This window comes from Antechinus flavipes, chromosome 2 (assembly GCF_016432865.1).
Source record: "Antechinus flavipes isolate AdamAnt ecotype Samford, QLD, Australia chromosome 2, AdamAnt_v2, whole genome shotgun sequence".
NCBI lineage: Eukaryota > Metazoa > Chordata > Mammalia > Dasyuromorphia > Dasyuridae > Antechinus > Antechinus flavipes.
In genome coordinates, this window is record NC_067399.1 from 141,477,813 (window position 1) to 141,504,909 (window position 27,097).

Below are 27,097 nucleotides of genomic sequence, written 5' to 3' on the forward strand. Positions count from 1 at the left end.
ATCTGGGATTCTAGAAGACTAAGAAAGAATACTACCCAATTCAAAGAGTTGGTATAGTGATAGTGCGGAATACAAAACAATGTTGTTTGGGAGTTTTTTGTTTTTGTTTTTGTTTTTTGCTTGATGATACAGGACTGCTTTATTTCTTATTAGTAAGATGTGAGAGGGAGAAAAATTCTTTATTTTTTTAAATAACTTTTTATTGACAGAACCCATGCCAGAGTAATTTTTTACATTATCCCTTGTACTCACTTCTGTTCCGATTTTTTCCCTCCCGCCCTCCACCCCCTCTCCCAGATGGCAAGCAGTCCTATACATGTTAAATATGTCACAGTATATCCTAGATACAATATATGTGTGCAGAACCGAACAGTTCTCTTGTTGCACAGGGAGAATTGGATTCAGAAGGTATAAATAACCCAGGAAGAAAAACAAAAATGCATGCAGTTTATATTCATTTCCCAGTGTTCTTTCTTTGGGTGTAGCTGCTTCTGTCCATCCTTGATCAATTGAAACTGAATTAGATCTCTATCAAAGAGATCCACTTCCATCAGAATACATCCTCATACAGTATCATTGTTGAGGTATATAATGATCTCCTGGTTCTGCTCATTTCATTTAGCATCATTTCATGTAAGTCTCACCAGTCCTCTCTGTATTCATCCTGCTGGTCATTTTTTACAGAAGAATAATATTCCACAACTTCCATATACCACAATTTACTCAACCATTCTCCAATTGATGGGCATCCATTCATTTTCCAGTTTCTAGCCACTACAAACAGGGCTGCCACAAACATTTTGGCACATACAAATTTTCCCTTCTTTAGTATCTCTTTGGGCTATAAGCCCAGTAGTAGCACTGCTGGATCAAAGGGTATGCACAGTTTGATAACTTTTTGAGCATAGTTCCAAATTGCTCTCTAGAATGGCTGGATGTGTTCACAATTCCACCAACAATGTATCAGTGTCCTTGTTTTCCCACATCCCCTCCAACATTCCGCATTATCTTTCCCTGTCATTCTAGCTAATCTGACAGGTGTGTAGTAGTATCTCAGAGTCGTCTTAATTTGCATTTCTCTGATTAATATTGATTTGGAGCATATTTTCATATGGCTATAAATAGTTTTAATTTCTTCATCTGAGAATTGTCTGTTCTTATCCTTGGACCATTTATCAATTGGAGAATGGCTTGATTTCTTATAAATTAGAGTCAATTCTCTATATATTTTGGAAATGGCCTTTATCAGAACCTTTGACTGTAAAAATGTTTTCCCAGTTTATTGTTTCCCTTCTAATCTTGTCTGCATTAGTTTTGTTTGTACAAAAACTTCAATTTGATATAATCAAAATTTTCTATTTTGTGGTCAATAGTGATCTCTAGTTCTTCTTTGGTCGTAAATTCCTTCCTCTTCCACAGGTTTGAGAGGTAAACTATCCTATGCTCTTCCAATTTGTTTATAATCTCATTCTTTATGCCTAGGTCATGAACCCATTTTGACCTTATTTTGGTGTGCGGTGTTAAGTGTGGGTCAATGCCTAATTTCTGCCATACTAATTTCCAATTTTTCCAGCAATTTTTGTCAAATAATTTGTTCTTATCCCCAAAACTGGGGTCTTTGGATTTGTCAAACACTAGATTATTAAAGTTATTGGCCGTTTTGTCCTTTGAAACTAACCTATTCCATTGATCAACTAGTCTATTTCTTAGCCAATACCAGATGATTTTAGTAACTGCTGCTTTGTAATAGAATTTTAGATCTGGTACAGCTAGGCCACCTTCATTTGGTTTTTTTTTTTTCCATTAATTCCCTTGAAATTCTTGACCTTTTGTTTTTCCATATGAACTTTGTTGTTATTTTTTCTAGGTCATCAAAATAGTTTTTTGGGAGTCTGATTGGTATAGCACTAAATAAATAGATTAGTTTAGGTAGTATTGGCATCTTTATTATATTTGCTCGCCCAATCCAAGAGCATTTAATATTTTTCCAGTTGGTTAGATCAGACTTAATTTGTGTGGAAAGTGTTTTGTAGTTTTGCTTATAAAATTTCTGATTTTCCCTTGGCAGATAGATTCCTAAATATTTTATACAATCAATGGTTACTTTAAATGGAATTTCTCTTTGTAACTCTTAACTGTTGGGTTTTGTTAGTGATATATAAGAATGCTGATGACTTATGTGGGTTTATTTTGTATTCTGAGAGAAAATTCTTGAAAGTTTTAGGGCAAGAGTAAAGAGAAAGAAGGCCAGAAAGAATCCCAGAACAGTAGGACAGTTTTGAAAGTTACATGTTGATCTTGTTATATATATTTTTTAAATCTAGGAGCAGCCAGGTGGTGCAGTGGATAGAGTACTAGGCCTACAGTCAGGAAGATCTAACTTCAAATCTAGCCTTAAACACTTATTTGTTGTATGACCTTGGACAAATCATTTAACCTTGATTGCTTCAATTTCCTCATCTATAAAAATGAGCTAGAGAGGAAAATGACAAACCACTCCAGTATCTGCCAAGAAAACCCCAAATGGAATAAATGAAGGATTGGACACAATGAATAACAATAAAAAGAAAAGCAAACCATATATAAAAGAGGACTCCAAATTCAAATGCACACATCTTTCTCTTTGAACATCTACAAGGTGAATATTTAACATTTCATTATGTAACAGACTTATTGCAGCAAACAACGCTATTCTCCTTCCTGAATTGCTTATAAAAGCAACAATTTCATATCAATTTAATATAAAAAACTTAAAAGCCTTATTGTTTAACATCAGTTATATGCATTAAAATTGTATTTTAAAGTCTTGTCTAGATTTTGTTTTTAGAGAATTTGACGTATAAGTATTGCTGAGCCTGGAATTCATCTTGGAAACTTTTTGGAAGTGATGGCTGTGGGAGTATATTTAAATCTTCTGATTTGCCTCTTTCTTAAAAGTTGAATGGATTACTCTGCTCCCTAAACTATGGTTGACGCTTATATTTGTTTCACAAAATCTCAAGAGTTGGAAGGACTCTCCAAGGCCAAGCAGAACAAGTATAATTTTTGCCTGTTAGCACTTCAAATAGAAAAGCTATCATTTATCCTCTAAATCTTCTCCAATCTAAATTTCCCTATTCCTTATTGACTTGCCTCATCATCCTGGTTGCCCTTCATTAACTTTTATAATTTTTGTCAAAGACCACTGTGCATGCTAGTCTCCTTAAATATATGATGTTTATATGATTATATTATTGTTATCAAATCGTATTGAAAGGAAATGCAAAATTTTAGTTAGAGATTAGTTAAAAAAAAAAAAAAAAAGTTTTTTTTTTTTCATTTGATTTCCCTAAACTCCTGAAATCTACTCTTGGATTCCTTGGCGTGTCTTAAGGACCCCAGAATAAGAATCTCTTGGTACTTACTTTAACTTCCATGAGTTTAATTATCAGTCAAACAGATGATTACCAGATCTCAACTTTACTTTAACTTCATCAAGCTTCAATCCTACATCAATCGAACATTTTAAAAATGAATATCCAAGAGTCATATTACTATTTCTAAAACTGAATTGGTTGTCTTTTCCCTATATCATCAATTGAACATTTTAAAAATGAATGTCCAACTGATGCTAAGTGAGATGAGCAGAACCAGGAGATCATTATACACTTCGACAACAATATTGTATGAGGATGTATTCTGATGGAAGTGGATTTCTCTGACAAAGAGACTTAACTGAGTTTCATTGGATAAATGATGGACAGAAACAGCTACACCCAAAGAAGGAATACTGGGAAATGAATGTGAACTATTTGCATTTTTGATTTTCTTCCCGAGTTATTTTTACCTTCTGAATCCAATTCTCCCTGTGCAGTGGGAGAACTGTTCGGTTCTGCAAATATGTATTGTATCTAGGATATACTGCAACATATTTAACATATATAGGACTGCTTGCCATCTTGGGGGGGGGGGAAGAGGGAGGGAGGGGAAAAAACGAAACATAAGTGATTGCAAGGGATAATGTTGTGTAAAAATTATCCTGGCATGGATTCTGTCAATACAAAGTTATTATTAAATAAAATTAAATTAAAAAAAAATACAAAAAATGAATGTCCAAGAAGCATATTAATATTTCTAAAACTGAATTGGTTATCTTTTCCTTAAGTCCTTTCTTATTTCAAAATGTCTGCATTTCTTTGGAAGGTACCTCCACTTTCCAGTGTCTTACGTTCATAATCTTAACTCTATCCTCAACTCTTCACTTATTTTCATGTCTAGTCAGTTGACAAATCTTGCTGTTTTTATCTTCACAATATTTCTCAGGTTCGACCTCTTCTGTCCACTCAATTACCATTGTATTTCAGGCCCTTATTATCTCTCCTCTAAATTTTTTTGTTGTTGCTATTGGCAAGGCAAGGTTAAGTGATTTTCCCAGGGTCACACAGTTAGTAAATGACAAGTGTCTGAGGTTGGATTTGAACTCAGAGTCTCCTGACTGATTCTAAGAGTGAATGCTACATCACATAGCTGCCCCTCTCCCCTAGATTATTGCCAAAGGCTCCTACTTGGTCTGCTTGCCTTCAGTTCTTTCACCATTCATACTACTGCCCAAGACATTTTTCTTTAGCACAGATCTGACCATGTAACTCCCCTAGGCAGTCAACTCTAGTGGCTTCCTATTGTCTCTAGGAAAAAAAAAAAAAAACTCCATTTAGCTTGTAAAGATAGACATACCCTGACTTCAGCCTGTCTTTCAAGTGTTATGGGATACTGTTTAACCCAGTGGTTCTCAAACCTTTGTTCTCAGTATCTTCATGTTAAAAAACTATCGAGGATCTATTCAACGAGTTTTTGTTCACATGGGTTATACTTATAGCTATTTACTATATTAGAAATAAAAAATAATTTCGAATTGTGAAAGGGTTTCAGAGACCCCAACAATTCTTTGAACTACACTTTGAGGACCACTGGTTTAACTTTTCACATATTGTGGTTCTGTCAAACTTATCTTTTCTTTGATCTTCACACACTACATTCTATCTTCTGTCTTCTGTACCTTTACACTGGTTGTCTACAATGTCTGGCATGCTCCCTCCCTGCCTGATAGTCTCTTTTTTTCTTTAAAGGCACTATCTAAACCTTTCCTGAATCCTACAAATTCTCGTGTCTACACAAAGTCAAAGTTCTTTGTATATTTTGTATTTGTTAACGTATATTTGTATGTGTACTTGTCTTCCCCATTAGAACATACATAAGCTTATTTTGGGTAGATTGTTTTATCCTTTGTATTTGTGTCCCTAGTGCCTAACACAGTGCCTGCCACAAAATAAGTGCTTAATAAATACTTGCTGATTGATAAAAAATAGTTTAAGTATTAAGTAGTTTAGTCCCACATACAGTCACCAAGTACATCTTCTAAGTTATCCAGTTGCTTTTCAAGTTGAAGCAAAATCATTGAGGATTATTCTATCATTCCCTTGATTTTATATAGTCTTATGAACTGTCCAAAAGTGGGCATAAGGTTAGTTTGGTATGACCTATTTTTATTAAAGCTGTACTATTTCTATGATTACTTTACTAGATATTTTTAAACCATGTTTTATTAATACATTATAGAATTTTGCCAGGAATAAACAAAGTTTATTGATGTATAGGTCATACTCTGCATTTTCTTCCCTTCTTTAAAAACATTTGCCCCTCTTTTCCTATGGAACTCTTGTCACTCCTCATGATCTCTATTATTTCTAATGATCCAATCAATATTCATGGCTATCAGTTCTTTAGTGTCTTAGTGTGGCAACTATCTGTTTCTTGTCCCTTGAACTTTCACTCAATGCCCGTTTATAGTTTTCTTATTTATCATGTCTATCAAGTCACAATTAGTAATTTTCATCTTCTCCTTGCAATCCAAAAATTCTTTTCCTTTGCTGAGAAAAGAGAAACATTTCATCCCAAGAAGCAGAAGTGGAATATTTTTTGTTTTTAATCTGTTTTTTTCAATGAACAAAAAAACACACCTTCCATTGAAAAACCAAACAAAGCACTTGTAAAAATATTCTTGATAAAGCAAATGTTGCAAAAATGTTTCATTCTAATTTTATCAGGAGGGGGCTATCAGTCTTAAGAATCATGGTCATTGCATTGATCTGAGATCTGAAGTTTTGAGTTTTTTTGTCTTTACTAAAGTTAAATAAATTGTTCTCTTGGTTCTGTTCGTTTTGCTCTATATCCATTTATACAATTGTATCAGGTTTCTCTGACATTTAATAATTTCTACAGTATAAATAGTATGTTATGTTCACATGTTATTTGTTCAATCATTCCTCAATTGATAAGACATAGTTTCTTTTTTTCCCTTTCCTTTTTTCCAAATGATTTATTTTTTCAGTGAGTAAATTATTTTCTCCTCAGCTGAAGGGGAATGGAATAGAGTACAAAGAGAGAAAAACAAAACCCTTGTAAAAAATATGAATAACGAGACAAAATGATTCCCACATTGGCTTAGTCCTTTGTCAGTGCCCATCATCTACCCCTCTGAAGCTGATTATCTGACTTTATAATCAGTTCCCTAGAATAAAAGGTTGATTAGCATTATTTCAGAGATACATGCTTTTTAGTGGTTTTTTTAATTGTATGAATTGTTCTCCTTGTTCTTTCTGCTTACTTCATTCAGTAGTAGTTCATAGAGATTTTCCCATATTTCACTGAAACTATCCCTTGCATTATTTCTTATATCTTACTTCCTTAGATCTTGGCTACTATAAATTTGTTACTACAAATATTTTTGTAGATGTTAGTCTTTGTCCTTTTTCTTTAATCTCTTAAAGTCTTAGTGTAGGTATCAGTAGATCAAAAATAGGCACAGTTTAACAATTTCTTAGTCATAGTTCCAAATTGTCTTATATAATGGCAGGACTAATTTACAACTCCACTAATAGTGCATTAGGGTATCCTTTTTTCCCTCTATAGCTTCTCCAACAACTGTTATCCTTTTTTCTCTCAATTTTGCTAGTTTTACAGGTTGTAAGATATGAACTCAAAATGTATTTAATTTGTATAATTATTAGTTATTTGGAGTCTTTCCTTCATATGGCTATTGATATTGGATTTCTTTCTTAGAAAACTGCCCTTTACATATATCCTTTGATCTAGTAGTAATATCTCCATTGGGTCTGTATCCCAAAGAGATCATAAAAAAGAAAAAGACTCATATGTCCAAATATGTTTGTAGTAGCCTTTTTTTTTTTTTTTTAATTGTAACTTTTTATTGACAGAACATATGCCTGGGTCATTTTTTGACATTATCATCCCTTGCATTCAATTCTGTTTCGATTTTTCCCTTCCCTTCCTCCACCCCCTCCCCTAGATGGCAAGCAGTCTTATACATGTTAAGTATGTTATAGTATATTCTAGATACAGTATATGTGTGCAGAACCGAACAGTTCTCTTGTTGCACAGGAAGAATTGGATTCAGAAGGTAAAAAGTGACCTGAGAAGAAAAACAAAAAATACAATTTACACTCATTTCCTAGTGTTCTTTCTTTGGGTGTAGCTGCTTCTGTCCATCATTGATCAACTTGAACTGAATTAGATCTTTTTGTTGGAGAAATCCATTTCCATCAGAATACCTCTTCATACAGTATCGTTGTTGAAGTATATAATGATCTCCTGGTTCAGCTTATTTCACTTAGCATCAGTTCATGTAAGTCTCTCCAATCCTCTCTGTATTCATCCTGGTCATTTCTTACAGAACAATAATATTCCATAATATTCATATGCCACAATTACCCAACCATTCTCCATTTGATGGGCATCCATTCATTTTCCAGTTTCTAGCCACCACAAACAGGGCTGCCACAGACATTTTGGCACATACAGAACCATTTCCCTTCTTTCAGCTTTGGGATATAAGCCCAGTAATAGCACTTCTGGATCAAAGGGTATGCACAGTTTGATAACTTTTGGGGCATAATTCCAGATTGCTCTCCAGAATGGTTGGATTCGTTGTGGTAGCCCTTTTTGTAGAAATAAGGAACTAGAAACTTGAGTAGATGCCCACAGTTGGGGAATGGCTGAATAAATTGTGGTATATGATGTTAATAGAATATTGTTCTACAAGAAATGATCAGCAGGATGATTCCAGAAGAATCTGGAGAGATTCACATGAAGTGAAGTGGGTAAAATGAAGAGAACATTGTACACAGCAACAAGGAGATTATGCGGTGATCAATGGATGTGGCTCTTTTCCAAACAATGAGGTGATTCAAGCCAGTTCCAATGATCTTATAATGAAGAGAGCCATCTACACACAGAGCGAGGACTTGTGGGGACTGAGTGTGGATCACAACATAGCATTTTCACTTTTTTTGTTTGCTTTCTTTTTGTTGTCATTTCTTTTCTTTTTGATCTGGGTTTTGTTTTTCAGCATGATAAATGTGGAAGTTTGTGTAGAAGAATTGCATATTTAACATATAGATCAATGATTCTTAAATTATCCCTTCGAACTGTTGAGTTGTTTTTAGTATGACAAGCCTTACATTTTTTTCCTTCCCCCTGCCCCCCAATATTTTGACTTTTAAGATTTCTCATATCATGGAATTACTTCATTTACTGTCTATGTTTTATATGTACATAGCTTCTATTTGTATTTGAATAGCATTTTACTAAATGACAAGTATTTATTAAGCACTATCCTTTTTTTTTTTTTTTAATAATTTTTTATTGATAGAACGCATGCCAGGGTAATTTTTTACAGCATTATCCCTTGCATTCATTTCTGTTCCGATTTTTCCCCTCCCTCCCTCCACCCCTTGCCCCAGATGGCAAGAGTCCTTTACATGTTGAATGGGTTGCAGTATATCCTAGATACAATATATGTGTGTAGAACCAAACAGTTTTCTTGTTGCACAGGGAGAATTGAATTCAGAAGGTATAAATAACCCGGGAGGAAAAACATAAATGCAAGCAGTTTATATTCATTTCCAGTGTTCTTTCTCTGGGTGTAGCTGTTTCTGTCCATCTTTGATCAATTAAGGCTCTCTTTATCAAAGAGGTCCACTTCCATCAGAATACATCCTCAAACAGTATCATTGTTGAGGTATATAATGATCTCCTGGTTCTGCTCATTTCACTCAGCATCAGTTCATGTATTAAGCACTATCCTAAACCCTTAGGATTCAAATTCTGATGGAAGAGTTTGTAAGGATCCATTAGAAAGGTCTGGCAAGCTCAATTGGCATCTAAGTAGGCCAATGGTCTTGAGGTCCTGGATGTGATTGGGAATGAGTACATAGGGACTTCCTTTGTAGGTGGGACCTCCAGCCCCTGGGGGAATCCTAAACACACTCAAACTGCATCAGGCACAGGAATTAATCTCCAGCTTCAATTGGCTTGTGCCTGTGACCTCATAGACCCTATTTAAGCTCAAGAGGAGGAAGGGCGGGACAACTTTTTTCCGTCTCTTTTCTACCTTCTTCACCTGGAGCTCGGCCTTGGGGAGAGATAGTAAGAGAGTGCGGGAGGTCATAGAGTGAGGTATAAACCATGTGAATAAAGTCTAAGCTTGTCTGCCAAAATCCTTGAGTGCTCTGTTGTGCTCAAACTGTCCATGTGAGATATCGCCCTGAGGTTTTCTGGAGACCTCAAAGCAGAGGTAAGATTTGCAGTATTTGCCAGAGTTTCTCTAATCAGACCTAGGAATCAGGATAGATTAGCCGTAGTTGAGTGCAAAAATAGCTCTTAAGAGATAATGTACAAATAACTAAATGTCTGAGATATAAATGGACAGTATAAACGTACTGGTCTTATTTCTGCTTTCTTGGGATATTGAATAGTATGCTATTCCATAGTTTCAGGGACAGTTCAGGCTAGAGACATGTAAGATTTCAGTGCTGCCAAAGTGTTCTGAATCAGAATGAAATCCCTCCCCATCCCTCACCCCACCTCCTTCCAGTTTGAGTGCTGTATGTTCATGACTCGGATTTACAAGCACCTTGGTGTGTAGCTTTATCCCATTTAGACATTCAGTTGGGTTACCCTCAATTAGCTAGCTGGGAAACTGATGGTTCATAGTGACAGCTGTAAGTTTATCTTTGGATTTCAATTCTGTTCTTCTTTCAAGAACTCTTGTCCATCATTGCCAATAGTCTGCTATACACATGTACCTTGAAGTCCTGTCAATATCTCGGATTTAACATGTTCAAACTAGAATTCATGTTGTCCTCAAACCCATCTCCTTTTATTATGGATCTCTTCATTAACTTGTTTTGTGTTTCTTGACAAAGACACTAGAGTTGTTTGGCATTTCTTTTTTCCAGCCCATTTTACAGATGAAGAAACTGGTGAATGAAGTTAAATGACTTGTCTAGCTGATAAGTGTCTGAGGCCAGATTTGAACCCATGAAGATGAATCTTCCTTCTTCCCCAAGACTGACCCTCAGCCAGCCTACTACCCTATTTCTCTTTTAGAATTCTCTGTTTGTCTTCCTCCTATTTTTCTTGTCTCCCAGGTTCATCAAATCACTTGCTGAATCTACATAATCTCCAGTTTTGTCTTTTCCTTTCTTCAAACACAGCCACCACTCTTTTTTCCTCTTTTTCACTTCTCACCTAGTTTAATTTGATAGTGTCCTAATTGGTCTCTGTTGTTTCAAGTCTCTTCCCTTATCCATTCTGTTCTTCACACTGCTGGTATATGTTTCTTCAGTGGAATGTTGGCTCTGAGTCAGGACCATGGTTTTGCCTTTCTTTGTATCCTGATGACCTGGCATAGTACTTGGGACATAGTAAGCATAAACCCTTAATAAATGCTTGGTGACTAATTGTTTTTCAAACCTTAGAGATGAAGAAGGACTTGACCTGAGAATCACTATTATAGAGGACTCGTATATGAAAGTATTCTACCTTTGGAGAACTGGAGTTACTTAAAAACACTGAGAAGTGAAATAACCTGAAATAACCTCCCTCATAGTAGTCAGAGATAGAAGTTGGGTAGGTCTCCAAGCTAGCTTGATCTACTACCCTTGCTTCCTGAAAGCTCTCTGTAAATGTCAAGTTATTTTCCAGGTTTTACATAGGCTTTCTTAAGAGAGAAAACTCAAAGACAAGTAAAGAAGGTATAATGCATCCAGAGTTACATCAAGACCCACAAATTTCTCAGATATATTCTATGCGGAACAAGAATTGATTTGTGCAAAGTACTATTGATTTAGCATTTAACATCGCTTTGAAGGGGTTTGGCCATTTCAGCTTCTAATTGTTTCACTACCCGTGCTCTTCCTGAGAAGAGACTAAGCTCATATCCCAGTGATATTAATTTGACAGTCAAAAATGTGAGAACATTTATATAAGTAACTTAATCAGTAAATCATATAGATGTTTGACTTCTGGAACAACTTGTTTTGGTTCTTTATTTCATACCCATAATTCACTAGTCATATACATGTTTATTACATTAAAACTTGATTAGAATTTTGGTGTTAAATTTAGAAATTTGCAGTTTCATGTATTAGCCAGTTTGTTGGCCTTATCTAAAGCCTACCAGACTCCTGCTTTGCATTATCACTTGTTGAAAGTGTCTAATTTTTTATCTTAGTTGATAACTTGTAGACATTCCCTAGAAGCAAAGCAAAATAAGGTCTTGCTTTTTTATTCTCGGCAACCGAATATCCCCAAGTGACTCCTAAAATCTTAGTTTAACGATTTACTAAAAGTGGTTTTTCTATTCTATTAAAATTCCATTATTCTGTCATTCCAAGAATATGCATTAGTAGAAGATAAGAGTTTTACAATTCCAAAATAAAATTTGCAAATTATTGATAAACTTCTTTTTTTGGAATTACAATTTTTCCTTTTAAAGGAAAAAGAATTAAAAGGACATTTGACTTTTTTTTGAAGGGGGAATAGAAAGAATTTCAGAAAAATATGGTTTGTAATCATTGTGATATTAGCAGATTAAAGCAAATACTTTTACCTTCACTTTCGTTCTACCCTAAAATAAATCCATATCCCTGAGTGGTATTAAAATTAAATTGATTTAACTTGGTCCATCCAGACCTTTTTGCTTAGGGCATGGGCTTGAGCCAATATAACTTCTGGACAAAAAAATTCCAGCTACCATTTGTATTCATTTTCATCTCAAAGCCTAATCATGTTTAAAGTGGCTGGATTTTAAAGACTGCTGAAAGCCTGTTCCCATATTCACATGTCCTACTTACACATTGAAACTTTATATATGAAAAGTAATGTTAAAGAATGATTTTTTTTTTTCTTTTGGTCTGTCACTTTGGAATTAGTTTGACTTAACAAGAGTTGAGGTGGGAAGATGTCTACCAGTCTTTGTATTAAAACATTCTCTCTTCCAACAATCTTTACATTTTGGCTCTGTTACATCTACTAACTTCCTTTTTTTTTTTTTTTTTTTTGTGGGCCTTTATTATTTTTTTTATTATTATTATTATTTTATAATTATAATTTTATTTTATTTAATAATAACTTTGTATTGACAGAATCCATGCCAGGGTAATTTTTTACAACATTATCCCTTGCACTTATATCTTCTAACTTCCAAGAAATTCCCTGATGTTTGTGTATAGACAAGATTGTCTTGTCCCGATGGGTTAATATAAAGAGAACTTGAGGAGGGGAGGGGGAGAAACCATTTAATTTCAGTAGTTTTTTGTCTTGAGTCATATGTTTATTAAGAACAAAAGTGGTAATATGTGGAGTGGGAAAAAAATGTAAAGACTATAAACCAACTAAATAAATGAAAGCTTTTTTGATTCCCATTAAATGATAGTGCCTTCCTTCCCTCTTCAAATTATCTTTCATTTATTTTGTAAATACTTATGTATATACATGTTATCTCTCCTGACAAAAATTTAACTTTCTTAAGAATCAAGAACTATTTCACTTTCAGCATTTAACACAGTGGTGGCATATAATTATTTTTTTTATTAATTCATATTTACTTATAGCAAGAAGATCAAATTAGTCATTACTTTTAAGATATTAATTTGGGCTACTCATTGAAAGGTCAGATACTGACATTGAAACTTAAATATTTTGGCCATACAATGAGAAGACAAGAATCAGTAAATGAAAACACCCTGGTGTTGGGAAAGATTGAAGACAAAGGGAGAAAGGAATAGCAGAAGATGAGATGGAGCATGCAAGTAGCAAATTTGATCTTGGGTAGACCTTGATAGATAAGAGGAGGATAAAAAGACCTGATCTGCTATTGGCCCATTGGGTCATGAAGAGTCATATGCTTAAACAGCAAAAGAATTTACTAGCCTTTGTATTTAAAAAAAAAAAAAAAAAACTTCATTAAATGTGGACTTGAAAAGGCCATTCAGAATCATTTGATTCAGTCCCAAGAGTTTACAAAATCTTTAATAATTGTTTTTGTTTTTTTAATTGCATTTAAATGAATTGATGCAGTATGGTATAGGGACTATGTATAGTCCCTCACTCTGCTACTAACTAGCTAGCTTATATTGTGATGTTAGGCTTCTCACTTTCTCTGCGATGTATAAAAATTAGCCTAATGAACAGCAAACTTAAGTCTCTTCTCAACTTTAACATTCTTTTGGTCTAAGTACAATGTTTAGGTTAATTAAATTAACAAAGTTTCGCAATAAGAGTTTTTTTAGTAGCATTTTACTGAATATATAATTACCACATCAGTTGGTGTCTTTGTGTTACTTGTTTCCAAGTGCTTAAAAGTGGTTGATTCTCAAGTTGGTTAAACAACCTTTTCTCATTTACAATTTTCATAGAAAAACTTGTGAATGCAAAAAATTTTAATCTTACTAAATAAATGACTAATTAATGAGTTCTAGATTGATAGGGTTATGTTCTGAGTAGAAATGGCTTTGTTTTTGGCAGTACCTTTTATTTTTTTAATACTTTTTTATTTTTCCAAATACATACAAAGGTAGTTTTCACCATTCACCTTCCCAAAACCTTGCATTCCAAATTTTTCTCCCTTCCCTCTTCCCAAGGTAGCAGGCAATCCAGTTCAAGTTAAACACATGCAGTTCTCCTAAACATATGTCCATATTTGTCATAATGGGGGCGGGGGTCAGATCAAAAGGGAAAAACAACCCCATTACCACCCTTAAAAAAAAAATTGAAAATATTGTACTATTATCCACATTCAGTTTTCTTTCTGAACATGGGTGGCATTTTCCATCCCAATTCTACCTTCTTGTTGAAGAAAGCCACATCCATCAGAGTTGATCATCATATAATCTTATAGCTGTGTACAATGTTCTTTTGGTTCTGCTCACTTCACTTAGTATCAGTTCAGGTAAATCTTTCCAGGTCTTTCTGAAATTAGCCTGCTCATAATTTCTTATACTTTCATATACCATAAGTTATTCATCCATTCCCCAAACTTGATGGACATCCACTCAATTTCCAGTTTCTTGCCTTTACAAAAAGGGTTGCTACACATTTTTGCAGATGTGAGTTCCTTTCCCTCTTTTATGATTTCTTTGATATACAAACCCAGTAGAAACACCACTGGATCACAGGATATGCACAGTTTTGTATCCTTTTGGGCATAGTTCCATATTTCTGCAGTACCTTTTAGATTGAAGGCATCCTAAGAAATGGAAATATTTACAAATATGCACATTTTTGTCTTTTAAAAAAAGAATTCCTCTATTTGAGCCTAAACACAGATTTTAATAGTTTCAGATAGTTCCATTAAAAAGATTTGAGATTAGGTTTTGGTTTTGTTTTTGTTTTGCAAAGATGTATTCAATATTTTATTCAGCTAAAAATTATTTCCAGATCAGTACTATGTATTGTTGGCAGTTCCTATCTTATCCAACACAGAGTTTGGTAGCAACTAGTTGGAAAACTAAAGAATACATCTGATTTTTTTTTTTAACTATATATTAAAGCTATGTAATATTAGATTGATTTTTGAGGAGCGATAATTTCAACATTTTCAAAAAGAGGGTGTTAAAAAAAATAGTGTTCCTATATTTCCATTTGCTTTGAAGAATGTAAATGATGTTAAAAGTCTTCCTTGTAATATAATTCATCTTCATCTAAACAAAATTACTGTTAAGACAGTATTACATACTAGAGGCTGTACTTTCAAGAGGTCATATCTTACATTAAAGATCATAATAGCTGTGGCCTATATTCTTTTCACCCAGACTTAAGAAACTTGATAACTTAGTAACATCGAAATCTGACAAAAATGTAAGTTAACTGAATTAAAAGTAAGTTAACTGAATTAGTTTTCTGTTGTGAAGGTCATTCCTTTATTGTTGACCAGACCAGAGTGGTTGTGGAATTTGCATTTAAATAGGTTGAGCTATATGTAGATGAGAGCACTTCTTTGCTAATTAGAAAATCTTCTTCCAACAAGAATAGAGAAATGACAAATGTTGGAGATGTGGGGAAACTGGGACACTAATACATTGTTGATGGAATTGTTAATGGACCCAACTATTTTGGAGAGTAATTTGGAACTATGCCCAAAGGATTATCAAACTGTGTATACTTTTTTGACCCAGCAGTGTTTCTACTGGGCTTATATTGCAAAGAGATCATAAAGGAGGGAGAAGGACCCACATGTGCAAAAATGTACGTAACATTTTTAAATTTTAAATTAAATGAATTTATATATATGTAATATATACATATTTAAAATAAATATTTAAATTAAATATTTTTATGGTGGCAAGGAACTGAAAACTGAGTGAATGCCGCAGGGGTCCTCCAACTTTTAAAATAGGGGACTAGTTCACTGTCCCTCAGACTGTTGGAGGGCCGGACTGTAATAAAAACAAAAACTTTGTTTTATGGGCTTTAAATAAAGAAACTTCATAGCTCTGGGTGAGGGGGATAATTGTCCTCAGCTGTCACATCTGGCCCGCGGGCCATAGTTTGAGGACCCCTGCGTTGGAGAATGGCTGAATAAGCTGATATATGAATGTTATGGAATATTATTCTGTAAGAAGTGATTAACAGGATGATTTCAGAGGACTGGAGAAACTTACTAAACTGATGCTAAGTGAAATGAGCAGAATCAGAAGATCATTGTACACAGCAACAAAATTATGTGAAGATTAATTCTGATGGACATGGCTCTTTTAAATAGGGAGATGATTCAGCCTAATTCCAATAGTCTTGTGATGGAGAGAGCTATCTGCATCCAAAGAAAAGACTGTGGAGACTCAGTGGATCATAAAAGAGTATTTTTGCTTTTTGTTGTTGTTTGTTTGCATTTTGTACCTGTCAAGCATGTGACTCAATATAGAATGACCAGGTGAAAACTCAGAATGGCAAGAATCATCTTCTGAGCAGTCTTCTGACATCTTTTGTGACTTCACTGCAGTCTGTAAAGGAAATGTACCCAGTAAATGTAAAAAAATTTATAAAATGAGTTGTAAAGCTCAAACAAGAGATGAGGTAGAGTAAATTGATCGCTACACAGTTAGGTCTGTAGTAGGAGTTATGGTTTAGATAGTGAAATAATTTAGCCTGAAGATGAGTTGAGGAAATTTTGGTTTGCTTAAGGAATTCTCAGATAACTTGTTTAGGAGGAAGGAGAAAGTTCCTTGTGATCTCTATATAGCAGGAGTTCTTAACTTGGATCCAGGGACTTAAAAAAAAAAATTCAGTACTTAAAAAAAAGCAGTCTATAGCTTTTACCACACTGCTAAAATAGTCCAGAATCTGTTTCTGTGTCTGTCTGTCTGTCTCTCTCTCTCTCTCTCTCTCTCTCTCTCTCTCTCTCTCTCTCTCTCACACACACACACACACATACACACACACACACACATATAGCTCTTCCTTTAAAGGATCAACTTAGTATGAAGAGCCTCAAAAGTTGTGAACTCTTTTACTATAAAACTGCTGTATTTGTTAGAAACCAGAATTGTGAGCTTTAGAGACTAGGTAATAGAATTAGATCTTTAAACTCTGCATAAATGGTGTCAATTGACTTTATTTTTTAAGAGCTTGTATTGTTTGCTGATCCTAGAACTCATTATCAGACTTTACCTTGCAGCATTTTGTCAACTGGATTTTTAAAAACTTACCATTAACCAGATGTATGAAACTACTAACAGATGCTTAACCAAAATCATGTCAACAATGTAGATGTAATGCACATAAATGAGATGTTTACAGATTGTTTCTCAAGCAATATGACAGTATGGGTGAATATTGAAGTATGTTCAAGAGTTATAACTGCTAAATATTTGATATCACTAACAGAAATTTTAAAGATTAACTTTTAGGGTAAGTTTTCTGTGTAAATTTTTTAATTGTTGCAAATTGTGATATAGAGCTAAAACATCTGAAATAATATCTTGTGATAGAGATTTACTTAATCTTTTATTTAGAATGTCAAAATGTATTTCAGAGTTTGTATATGCAGTAGTTTTTCCTTGTGAAAATTTTGTTTTGCATTTAAAACTTTTGCTTGTTGCCCGATTTTATGTACATATATAGTTCTTTCACATTTCCTTGCTGTCAAATGAAAAATTAATAGGGCTCTCAGAAAGTCAGAGTAACAAATTAAATAAGTCTAATCAAAGTCCCAAGGTATGTGCATCTCTCAGTTGAAACTTGAATCTTCTGTTCTGTAATGTCTTGCCTGTTCTCCTTCAAGTTGATATTTGAGCTTCATTAAACAGGTGGAGCAAAATAGGAAGTAATTTTCATGGCCTGCAGGGTTTACTGCTTAGTAGAAAAACTATGATTATTAAAGTCACAGCATAATGAAGTGAGGTAATGATGAAAAGTTTAGGGCACATTGTGTAACTGTATGTATAACTTCAACACTCAGTTTAAACTTTGCTTTTTCTGTGTGAATGGTACTTTATGATGGCAAGATCCCCATATTATTCAGAAAGTAAATCCTGTTGCTACTGAGAATAGTCAGATGTCTTTTAATTTCAAGCCATTACCTTAAAATTTTTACATTTATTAATAGTTTGCTTTTATGTCAACTAAAGGAATTTTAACCCCTTCCCCAGAACCATAATTCATATGTTATGTAGCATACCTTATAGTCTTGGTTTGACCTTTTCAATTTACATATGCTATCCAGTTCAATATATGAGTATATTGTCATCTTGATTTTGCTTCCTTTACTGTGTTAAATCATATGTTTTCTCATGCTCCTTATTCTTATTTTTTACAATCCATTACATGTTTGTTTTTCCTCATTTGATGGACATCAATTTAATTTCCAGGCTTGTCAAGACATACATTTTAAAAGACAACTTACTTTAATCCCTATCATGAAAAACAGAAATGGGATAGAGGTTTCCATTTGTGGATGGAGTTCTTGTGAATAGTCCATATTTTTATGTGTATTAAGCATTATCATTTTTGTCTTTATTGTCAAATATGTGTGACTGTATAATAAACATAACTTCTATAAACTGAATATTTAACTTTTTTCAAATACACAAGTATGTGCTTGTTATAAATGCAGTAAAAATTCATTGAAAACAGTTGCCAAATTCATAGTAACTTGTTTTATGCTGATAATATAAGTAATCATTATAAAAATTCTGAATTTTTTTCTCTCTTAAAGGGAGGAGAGAAATCTTCATACTTCAAAAAGGTTAGAACACACTGGAATACCAACACAGTAGAATAGATATAGATCAGTTTTAGGTCTTGAGTACTATATTTACATCATCCCTGCTTTTCTGGAATTAGTTCAAGATTTGGAGAGAAGGGTTTGTTTGGGGGAGTTTCCCTGTTCTTATCTCCAAGTAAACATATGGTGCAGCTGGGTTTAAATTGCCAGGGTCATTTAAATGTGTAGCTAACTGACCCAGAAGTTTCGTATACAACAGAGGAGAGAGACACTGTTCAACTTGAAACATGAGGTACTTGAGGGAAAAGGTGCGTAAATTTTGGAGCTTCACTTTTTCTTCATCTAGACCTCTGATTTCATTACAACTTACTTTTTACTCTTTTAGAAAATAAATCTCTGAGAGAGAGGCCAAGAAGTAGATGTGCCCATCTTATAGCTAATATATTTGTAGAAAGAATTGAACTGGATCTAATTCTAAAGTTGGTTTTCTCTACTAATTACCCTTACTGCTAAGAAAAGAACTTTTTAGTTTCAGTCACTGAAAGATACTGTCTTGTATTTCATTGTTAAAGCCGAATGGAACATTAGTGATCATATCTGAGTCCCAGCAAAGTTAAATGAGCTGTCCAATGTAGCATTTTGCAGCAAAGTCAGTAATAGAAGTAAAATTGGAGTCACAATCAAATGGTCTGGGAATTTTTGTTTGTTTAATGAAGTTAATCAAATGGGTCTTTCTGGGGGGTTTTTGTTTTTTTGTTTTTTTTTTTTTTCAATATAAATGTATATTTTATAGGATCACATGAAAGGACATAAACAAAATATGTTGTATGCATATAATGATTTATATGCAAAATGACAAGCCAGGAATGCATTTGATTCATCTTTGATGAGATCATTGGACAAAATAAATTTTGGGGTTTTGTTTTAATGACATTTAGAAATGGCTTGGGGATACATAAAGAAAATTGTGCTATAAGATTAAGGGGGGAAGAAGGTATGTGCATGATCAATGTAAATGTGATTGATAGATATAGATAGATTGATCTGAGTGTTCGAAATGTTCAAAACTGGTAAATTAAAAATGTGTGATACTTGAATCATCTAAATGTGTAGATTGGCCTCTTAAATATAATATCGTTTAGTAGACCATTCTTTTGAAATAGTTTATAGACAAAAATGCAGTTTCAAAGATTGTTTCAATGGAAATGTATGTGAATACATAACTTTCAAAATCTTTTTAAAAGAGAAACTGAATACTTTTCACACTACTCAAAAGTGAGAAATAATCCTGTTTTCATTGAGTTTTTTCTTTGTGTTTGATCTCTTCTAGAGCCTCGCCCAACTAGAGAACCTGTGCAAGCAGCTCTATGAAACTACCGATACAACGACTCGACTCCAGGCAGAGAAAGCCTTGGTTGAATTTACCAATAGTCCTGATTGCCTGAGCAAGTGCCAGCTGCTCCTGGAAAGAGGGAGTGTGCGTATTATCTGATCATTTCTTAAGAATAGTGGAAAACTAAGCACACAAGGCTGCTTTAATTTAGGGAAGAAATGGAGTCAACAGAATTTAGGATGATAGTTGGAGGCACCTGCACTATTTTTTTTTTTTTTTTTTTTTTTTTTAGTTTTCTTTTTGATTTGATGGTGTTTCTCATGCATTCTCTCCATCATGATTTTGTTGTATTAATCTGACTTGCAGTAATAATAACTCTATATTCTGATTTTAAAATTCATTTGTTTTTCTCTTTCCATGGAACTTGGCTTTGTAGTGAATATATCATAGAGGCCTGCCATGAGGAAAATTATTTTTAAACTCAGATTTTTAATTTTCAACTAGTTTTTTTAAACTCTTCAGCTTTTACACTTAAATTACTTGTTTGTGTCTATATGTCTCACAGTTAGGAAAGACATACAGAGGGAAATCAGAAAGACCTTAATAAGATTTGTCCTTTAAATTCTTAGTGTAACCTTGACTCCATGTACTCATCTATAAAATAAGAATAGTAATAGCACCTGGCTGCAAGGTTGTTGTGAAGATCAAATGATCAGAATTTGCAAGGTGCTTACCCCAGGGCCTAGCACATAGTAGGCACTATATAAATGGTTACTCCCTTCTATCCCCATTGATTTCCAGTTTTTTCTTTTTGTGTTCTAGAGTTAACTTTAAAATAGTTCTTTAATGAAGATTAATTTATAAGTGTCCTTGAATTAAGAAATATAAAGCCTAGGAATTGTAACTGAAAGTGACAAGCTAGTAGTTAAAGAACATGTACTATATTGGTCTTCAAAGTAACTTTTTGATATGTCATTTTAAAATATGACATCAAACACATTAAGATATCTGAATATAATGCCTAAAACTGCTTGGTCAAAACACTGGTTCTAATGATACATGATCATCTCTTGATATCAGTAGCCTTCCTCAAAATGAAGAATGAACAGTGAATATTCCAAAAAACCTTAAAGAACCTTTAACCTTAAAGTTAAATCTGCCTCCTTGTATTAATGGCTGTAGTCCATTTTATTGCCCATATTCCGTGCATTTGTTTCTATGCATCTGAAGCCATTAGTACTTAATATTTCCCTGGCATATGGCCTTTTGTAAATGATTGGGCTTCTCCACTCTTCTTTTTCCTTTGGTCATGCCTACAAAATCTGTATTTGGTTTAGTAGATTTATGTGACTACCTTCTTTGCCTTCTTTCTTTCCCTACAATTTTCTGTTCAAACACCTCTTTATTAAGACCAAATCTCCAAAGAAACAAAGTTTACCAGTCCTTGTAAGAGATATTCTACCCCTGGCCAAAAAAGCCCATCATTTTTATATCTAAAGTCCCCAAATCTAAATTCCCTTCTTCTACAATATCTTCTTAATCAACTCTTCTCATTCCCATGTCTTCTTTTCTCTTCTGAAACATTAATAATGGAAATGAAAATAGCACCTCTATCCATGAGATCTTTAGTTTGTTGCCTAGAGTTTCATGTTTCCCAGCACTGGTTTCTAGGGTCCTTTTCCTGATCATACATTGATCATGCTTGGTCCAAATCAGAAATATAAACTATAATTGTGTCATGGTTACAGTTTTATTTAGTTTTCCATTTTGGATACATAAGTTTTTTTATTATATTTTAAAATAGCCTGTTGGCATAAAAATGCACTATTTTCATTTAATTATTCATGGATCTTTATTAAATTACTTTTTTAAATGATCTTGAACCTGTTCTCTGCTTAATATCATGTTATAACCACATGGAAGAATCCTTACACAGTTGTTTCAAGTGAATTATAATTAGGTGGAATGCTTGCTTTTTCCTGAGAGCAGTTATTCATTAAAACCTATACTCAAGAGTACAATAATTCTACTTCTTATCTCCAGGGATAATTTTTATTTTTACAAATTAATTTTATTAACTATACTTTAAAGCTCATTTGATACTGAATAGCATACAGAATTTAATTGATCAATAACCATGCCAACAAAATTCATTTTGGAATTAGATGTACATCTTTCTAATTTTTTACTCTTATGCTATATATATTGAGTATTCTAAGACAAAAGTCATGAAACTAGTGGGAGTAACATTTATTGCTCCCACCAGTTTAGATATCCTTTCATACTCTTTAGTATGATCTTTATTACTTCCTTTTGCTCAATGATATTATCTATCATTTCATTATCTAAGAGATTCCTGAATTGGGTTCCTTATTATGGTGAAGCTTTTTGTTTTTTAAGTGTTTACATCAATTGTTTGAATGTATTATATTTCCATATTGAAGCTTTATATATGTGCTTGTCCTTAGTATGCTGTATGACATGTGCTTCTCCTTAGAATAATGGGTTATATGAGTTTTCTAAGATTTAAATGCACCCAGACTCATTACTGCTTTTAGAACAGAATTTGAACAATAAGTAAACAGTCTTCTGATTTACTAGATGAACTCTTCATTTTGCAACTCACACTTTGTTGATTTGTTTTCACAGTCATCGTACTCCCAGTTACTGGCAGCTACATGCCTTACAAAGCTTGTATCACGTACAAACAACCCTTTGCCGTTGGAACAACGGATAGACATTCGTAAGTACAGAATTTTCCATGCTGAAGCAAATAAATTGATTTTATTAGTACTATTTTGAATAAGAGTTAATTTCATATTTTTGCTTGATAGTGTTCTGAAAATTGCTACATGTTAAGATTATAAAGACCTTTATAAATGGTAAATTATAAAAAATAACTATAAGATGTGTGTTTGTGAAATGCAGTAATGAAAATCTAGTTAAATTTGTAGGTTCTTTGTCTTTTATTTATTTGGACTTTTCTTCTTTGATTAAATCTTTATAGGCACTAATAAATAAGAAATATATCAGTAAAGATTTCCTCAAGGACATTTTCTTTAACTATCTAGGAATGCCTACCTTTAGGCATTATTTCCCCGCATATAATAGAAAACTTGTAAGATTTATAAATAACAGGGACCATGAAATTTTAGAATGAACAGTTTCATGTTCATAATTCTGTGATCATCTAGTTAACAGTTGTAAAGTATGACACTTAGTTGCCAATATCTGTTATCACACATATCATTTCTATATGTAGGGAACTATGTGCTCAACTACCTTGCCACTCGGCCAAAACTGGCTACTTTTGTGACCCAAGCACTTATTCAATTATATGCTCGAATTACAAAGCTGGGTTGGTTTGACTGTCAGAAGGATGAATACGTCTTCAGAAATGTAATCACAGACGTCACAAGATTTTTACAAGTAAGTTTTATTTTTATTTGCACACACACATTTTGCCACTTGCCACTTCTCCTACATTTTCCAAAAATCAAATTATTTAATTGCCTGAGGTATCAGCAATAGCATTCTCAGGATGAGTCCTAATACCTGTTTTAGAGTATTTTTTGAAATTAATGTTGCACCTATGCAGATCCTCTGTCCCAAATAGAAAGTGAAAATGATGTGCATAAAGCCAAAACTTGTTGCCTTCTATTTCCAGGATAGTGTTGAACACTGCATCATTGGAGTGACGATTCTTTCTCAGCTAACCAATGAAATTAATCAAGTAAGTGCTACAGCCTTCCTCATTGAAGTAAGTGTTCAATTTTTTCTTTAGTATTGGTGTTTTCTGCTGTGTGTGGAATGATTTTTTTTTTTTGGCAGTTGTGTGCTTTTGCGGTAAGTGATTAATATCCTTTCTGGAATAGAATTGGTTGGTTGGCTTTTTCTCTACATGTACAACCTTCCTTATTCCTATTGCCACATTCTTCTTTCTATTTCCAAGTATTTTACTCTGCTTTTCTTGTTTTCTTAGTGACATTAATGCTCATTGTAAAAGATAAGAGCCATAATGCTGAAGCACACTATTCTATGCAGCATTTTGCCATTAAAGGCATTTGTACCTCCATTACTATATACATCATTACATGCTTATATTCATTTTAAAATCCCAACTACCTTAGCTGTTTTTAACATTATTGCCCAGAAGTTATCTATTATGTACCATATAATTTTAAAGATGCCACAGGGAAAGGGGCTATTTTTAATTGAATCTAACAAATTAGTTCAAAGGAAATGTTTTTCTGCCCTTTACCTTGGGACCTGGCCAGAATTTGCTAATAGAATATGAATTCTAAATCTTGCTGGTTTTTCCATGTTAAATAGGACAATATAATTAATATTAATTGTACTTCTCCTTTAAGTTGTCAGTAGATTAATTATATTAATTGTGCTGTTGCTTATAATTTTGCAGACATTTTTATTAACACTGGCTCTGAGAAAATCTAACTTTAAATTAATGATTTAAGTTTTGCAATTTGCAGTCTACTAAAGTCCATATCATGTTGTTTTTGTTGCATGCAATCCCTATTACAATTAAGTAGTAGGTGAGCATGAGTTACATACAAATTTTCTTGGGTTCTTCACTTTCATTTGAAAATAGTAGCTCTAAAGTTGGTAGTGTAAACTTGAGATTAAGTAGCTCAACCTCTCTGTAAAAAGGTTAATAACTCTCTGAGGCCCCTTTGAGCTTTAAATTATATGAATTTATGAAATACATTTGTGATATTAAAGTGTTTCCACAGATTTTATTGTTTTACTCTTCAGAAAGGATCAAGTCACACATAGTTTGTATTCTAGACATATGATACACAATAAATTTCTGACTCAACATTTTAAAATAATAAATTATTTTTATGTATAGTGCCAACAATATATTGCCTCAAAGACATAGAAGTTATATATAGACAAATATATATATAGAGAGACACAGAAGTTAAGATACTAAAGCAAGCTCTGAAGAGTATTTTCAGCATCAAATGAGATAATAAAGTGTTTTGCTATTATCCACACATATTTTTCAAGTTGTTATTTTCCATTGTGTTGTAATTGCTGGATGTAAGACAGAAGATACAATTCAGTGTTCCTACCACTACCCCACTTAAAATAAACTAAAGGGAGTTCCAAGACTTGATTTTCCTTTTCCCAAAAATAATTGCAAATAAGAGGGTGAGCCAAAAGAAACTGGTTTCTTTAGGACATAGCTAATGTGACTATTCTGAGCTTCTAGAGTAAATTTCTAGGAATTTCAGTAAGTTGCTGAAGAAGTACATAAGTACTATATATTTGTCATTTCATTAGTGTTGCACATTCAAAAGGCATAGTCCTGATCTAAATGAAGTTTATGTCTAGTAGGGAAATCAAGACTCATGAGAAGTATCCATGAAAGAATCATACAAAAAAAGTAATTAAATGATAATATGTTAAATGATAATATGTGGGATATTAACCACTAAAACTACATTCTTACTTTAATACCTCAAACTACATTCCTACTTTAATACCTCATTATGCCATGGAAGAGATAGATCCTAGGCTTAAAGAAACATAAGTTCTTTTGGGTCCTTCTGCCAAGCTAGTGCGATTTTGAGTATGGCATGGTGACAAATTTTATGTCTCCTATCTGAGGACCGGCCCAGACAACTTAGAAAATATTGTGAATTGACCAAACTACATTAAAATTATTGGCCTCACTAATTCTCCATGATTGTACTGTCTCTTAAACTTTTAATAGGATTTCAGGCTGAGTTTGAGGGTAAGAAGAATCCTTACATTAATCACATATTCTTAACATACACTATGTATATGTGGTAAATTTTATTTTAAAAATTAACTAGAACATGAATTATTAATATGCTGAATTATCAAATTATTTAAATAGTAAATTTAGCATTTGGTAATTGATTCATTGAAATATAAACTTTGTTGCAGTAAACTAATGAAAATTATTAATATCTGTTAATTTAGTAATATTACTTGGTTAAGTTGAAGGAATAAAAAAACTTTTTTACCTGACAGTTCTTCATCTCAGCTCTTCTTAGGTGTGTTTCCTTATAAATCTAAAATGATTTCCCTTTTCCTTGCTGGAAGCTCCGTTATTTCCCCATGTTTGTTCCATGTGATAAAAGGGCATATACCTATTTAAAATAGTATAAAAGATTGTCATTGAAAGTTTTTTACATGGAGCATATGGGTGGAAGTTAGTATTTTTCTAAAAAAAATTTAGAATTTTTTTTTGTTGTGTTTTTTGGTAATGAATTCTAAACTTGCATTGGGTTTATTCACTTTCTACACAGGCAGACACCACCCATCCTCTGACCAAACATAGAAAAATAGCCTCCTCTTTTCGAGATTCATCATTATTCGATATCTTCACTCTCTCGTGCAATTTACTAAAACAGGTGAGACTTAAAGTTGGGAATTACCTTATTATATATTTGGGGAAAGGAAAAGTAATTTAAGGCGTGTTAATATTTCTTTCTATTTAGCTATCAATCCAATCCCTCAAAAATTTATTAAATATATACTATATGCAAGGAATTGTACTTAAATAATGGGGATATAAAGACAAAATGAAAAACCAATTGCCTTCCCTCAAAGAATTAACATTCTTCTGGAAAGAAACTTAGGCATCTTCTTTTGTCATCCTCGTCTTTTACATCCTTGATAAGCACTCTGGTATAGTGGAAAATCTGGTGGATTTAGAGTCAGAAAACTAGGTTCAAATTTCATTTTTATCACTTATGAACTTATGATCTAAGGGATGACATTTAAATTCTCTGGATTTCAATTTCCCCATCTATGAAATGAAGGGATTGGACTAACTGATTTCTGTAGTTCAAAATCTGTGAATCTCCGTAATACTTAGTTTAGAGAATTTTTAGGGTACCATGCCACATTGATAATTATTACAGTCTGCCCCCTCTTCCTATTTCCCTAAAGCAAGCACAGAGCAATTAATTGGCTACTTGGCTATCCTATTTTCTTTTCTTGAGGAGATTTTGTTTATAACCAGAGTTTAAAACGTTTGCCTTTTTTGGAGTCTTACTTGCCTAGGCTGTGGAAGTTCAGCACTACTTGCCTAATCCTATTGCTAACTGGTATGGAAATTTAATCTACTCCCTTTTTCCAGTGTGTGCTAGTTCATCCTTCCTCAGGCAACCTGGTTGCGCTCTCTCTCCCCAGGAATTCACTTT

At 33.4% G+C, this 27,097-nt stretch overlaps 1 protein-coding gene across 2 annotated transcripts in view; it reads left to right on the forward strand.

Annotated features, from left to right (window-relative positions):
* The window catches only part of XPO7 (exportin 7), an 87,142-nt gene that overhangs the window by 31,448 nt on the left and 28,597 nt on the right, over nucleotides 1-27,097 (forward strand). The window contains exons 1-6 of one of the 2 annotated variants that reach the window (XM_051975665.1): nucleotides 18,766-18,870; nucleotides 19,893-20,039; nucleotides 22,545-22,638; nucleotides 23,158-23,324; nucleotides 23,563-23,628; nucleotides 26,198-26,302. In XM_051975665.1, the coding sequence (XP_051831625.1) occupies nucleotides 18,850-18,870; nucleotides 19,893-20,039; nucleotides 22,545-22,638; nucleotides 23,158-23,324; nucleotides 23,563-23,628; nucleotides 26,198-26,302 (600 nt within the window). In that variant the 5' untranslated portion in view covers nucleotides 18,766-18,849. Of the gene's footprint in view, nucleotides 1-18,765; nucleotides 18,871-19,892; nucleotides 20,040-22,544; nucleotides 22,639-23,157; nucleotides 23,325-23,562; nucleotides 23,629-26,197; nucleotides 26,303-27,097 lie in introns of those variants that run through there. The other variant, XM_051975664.1, reaches the window with a different exon arrangement.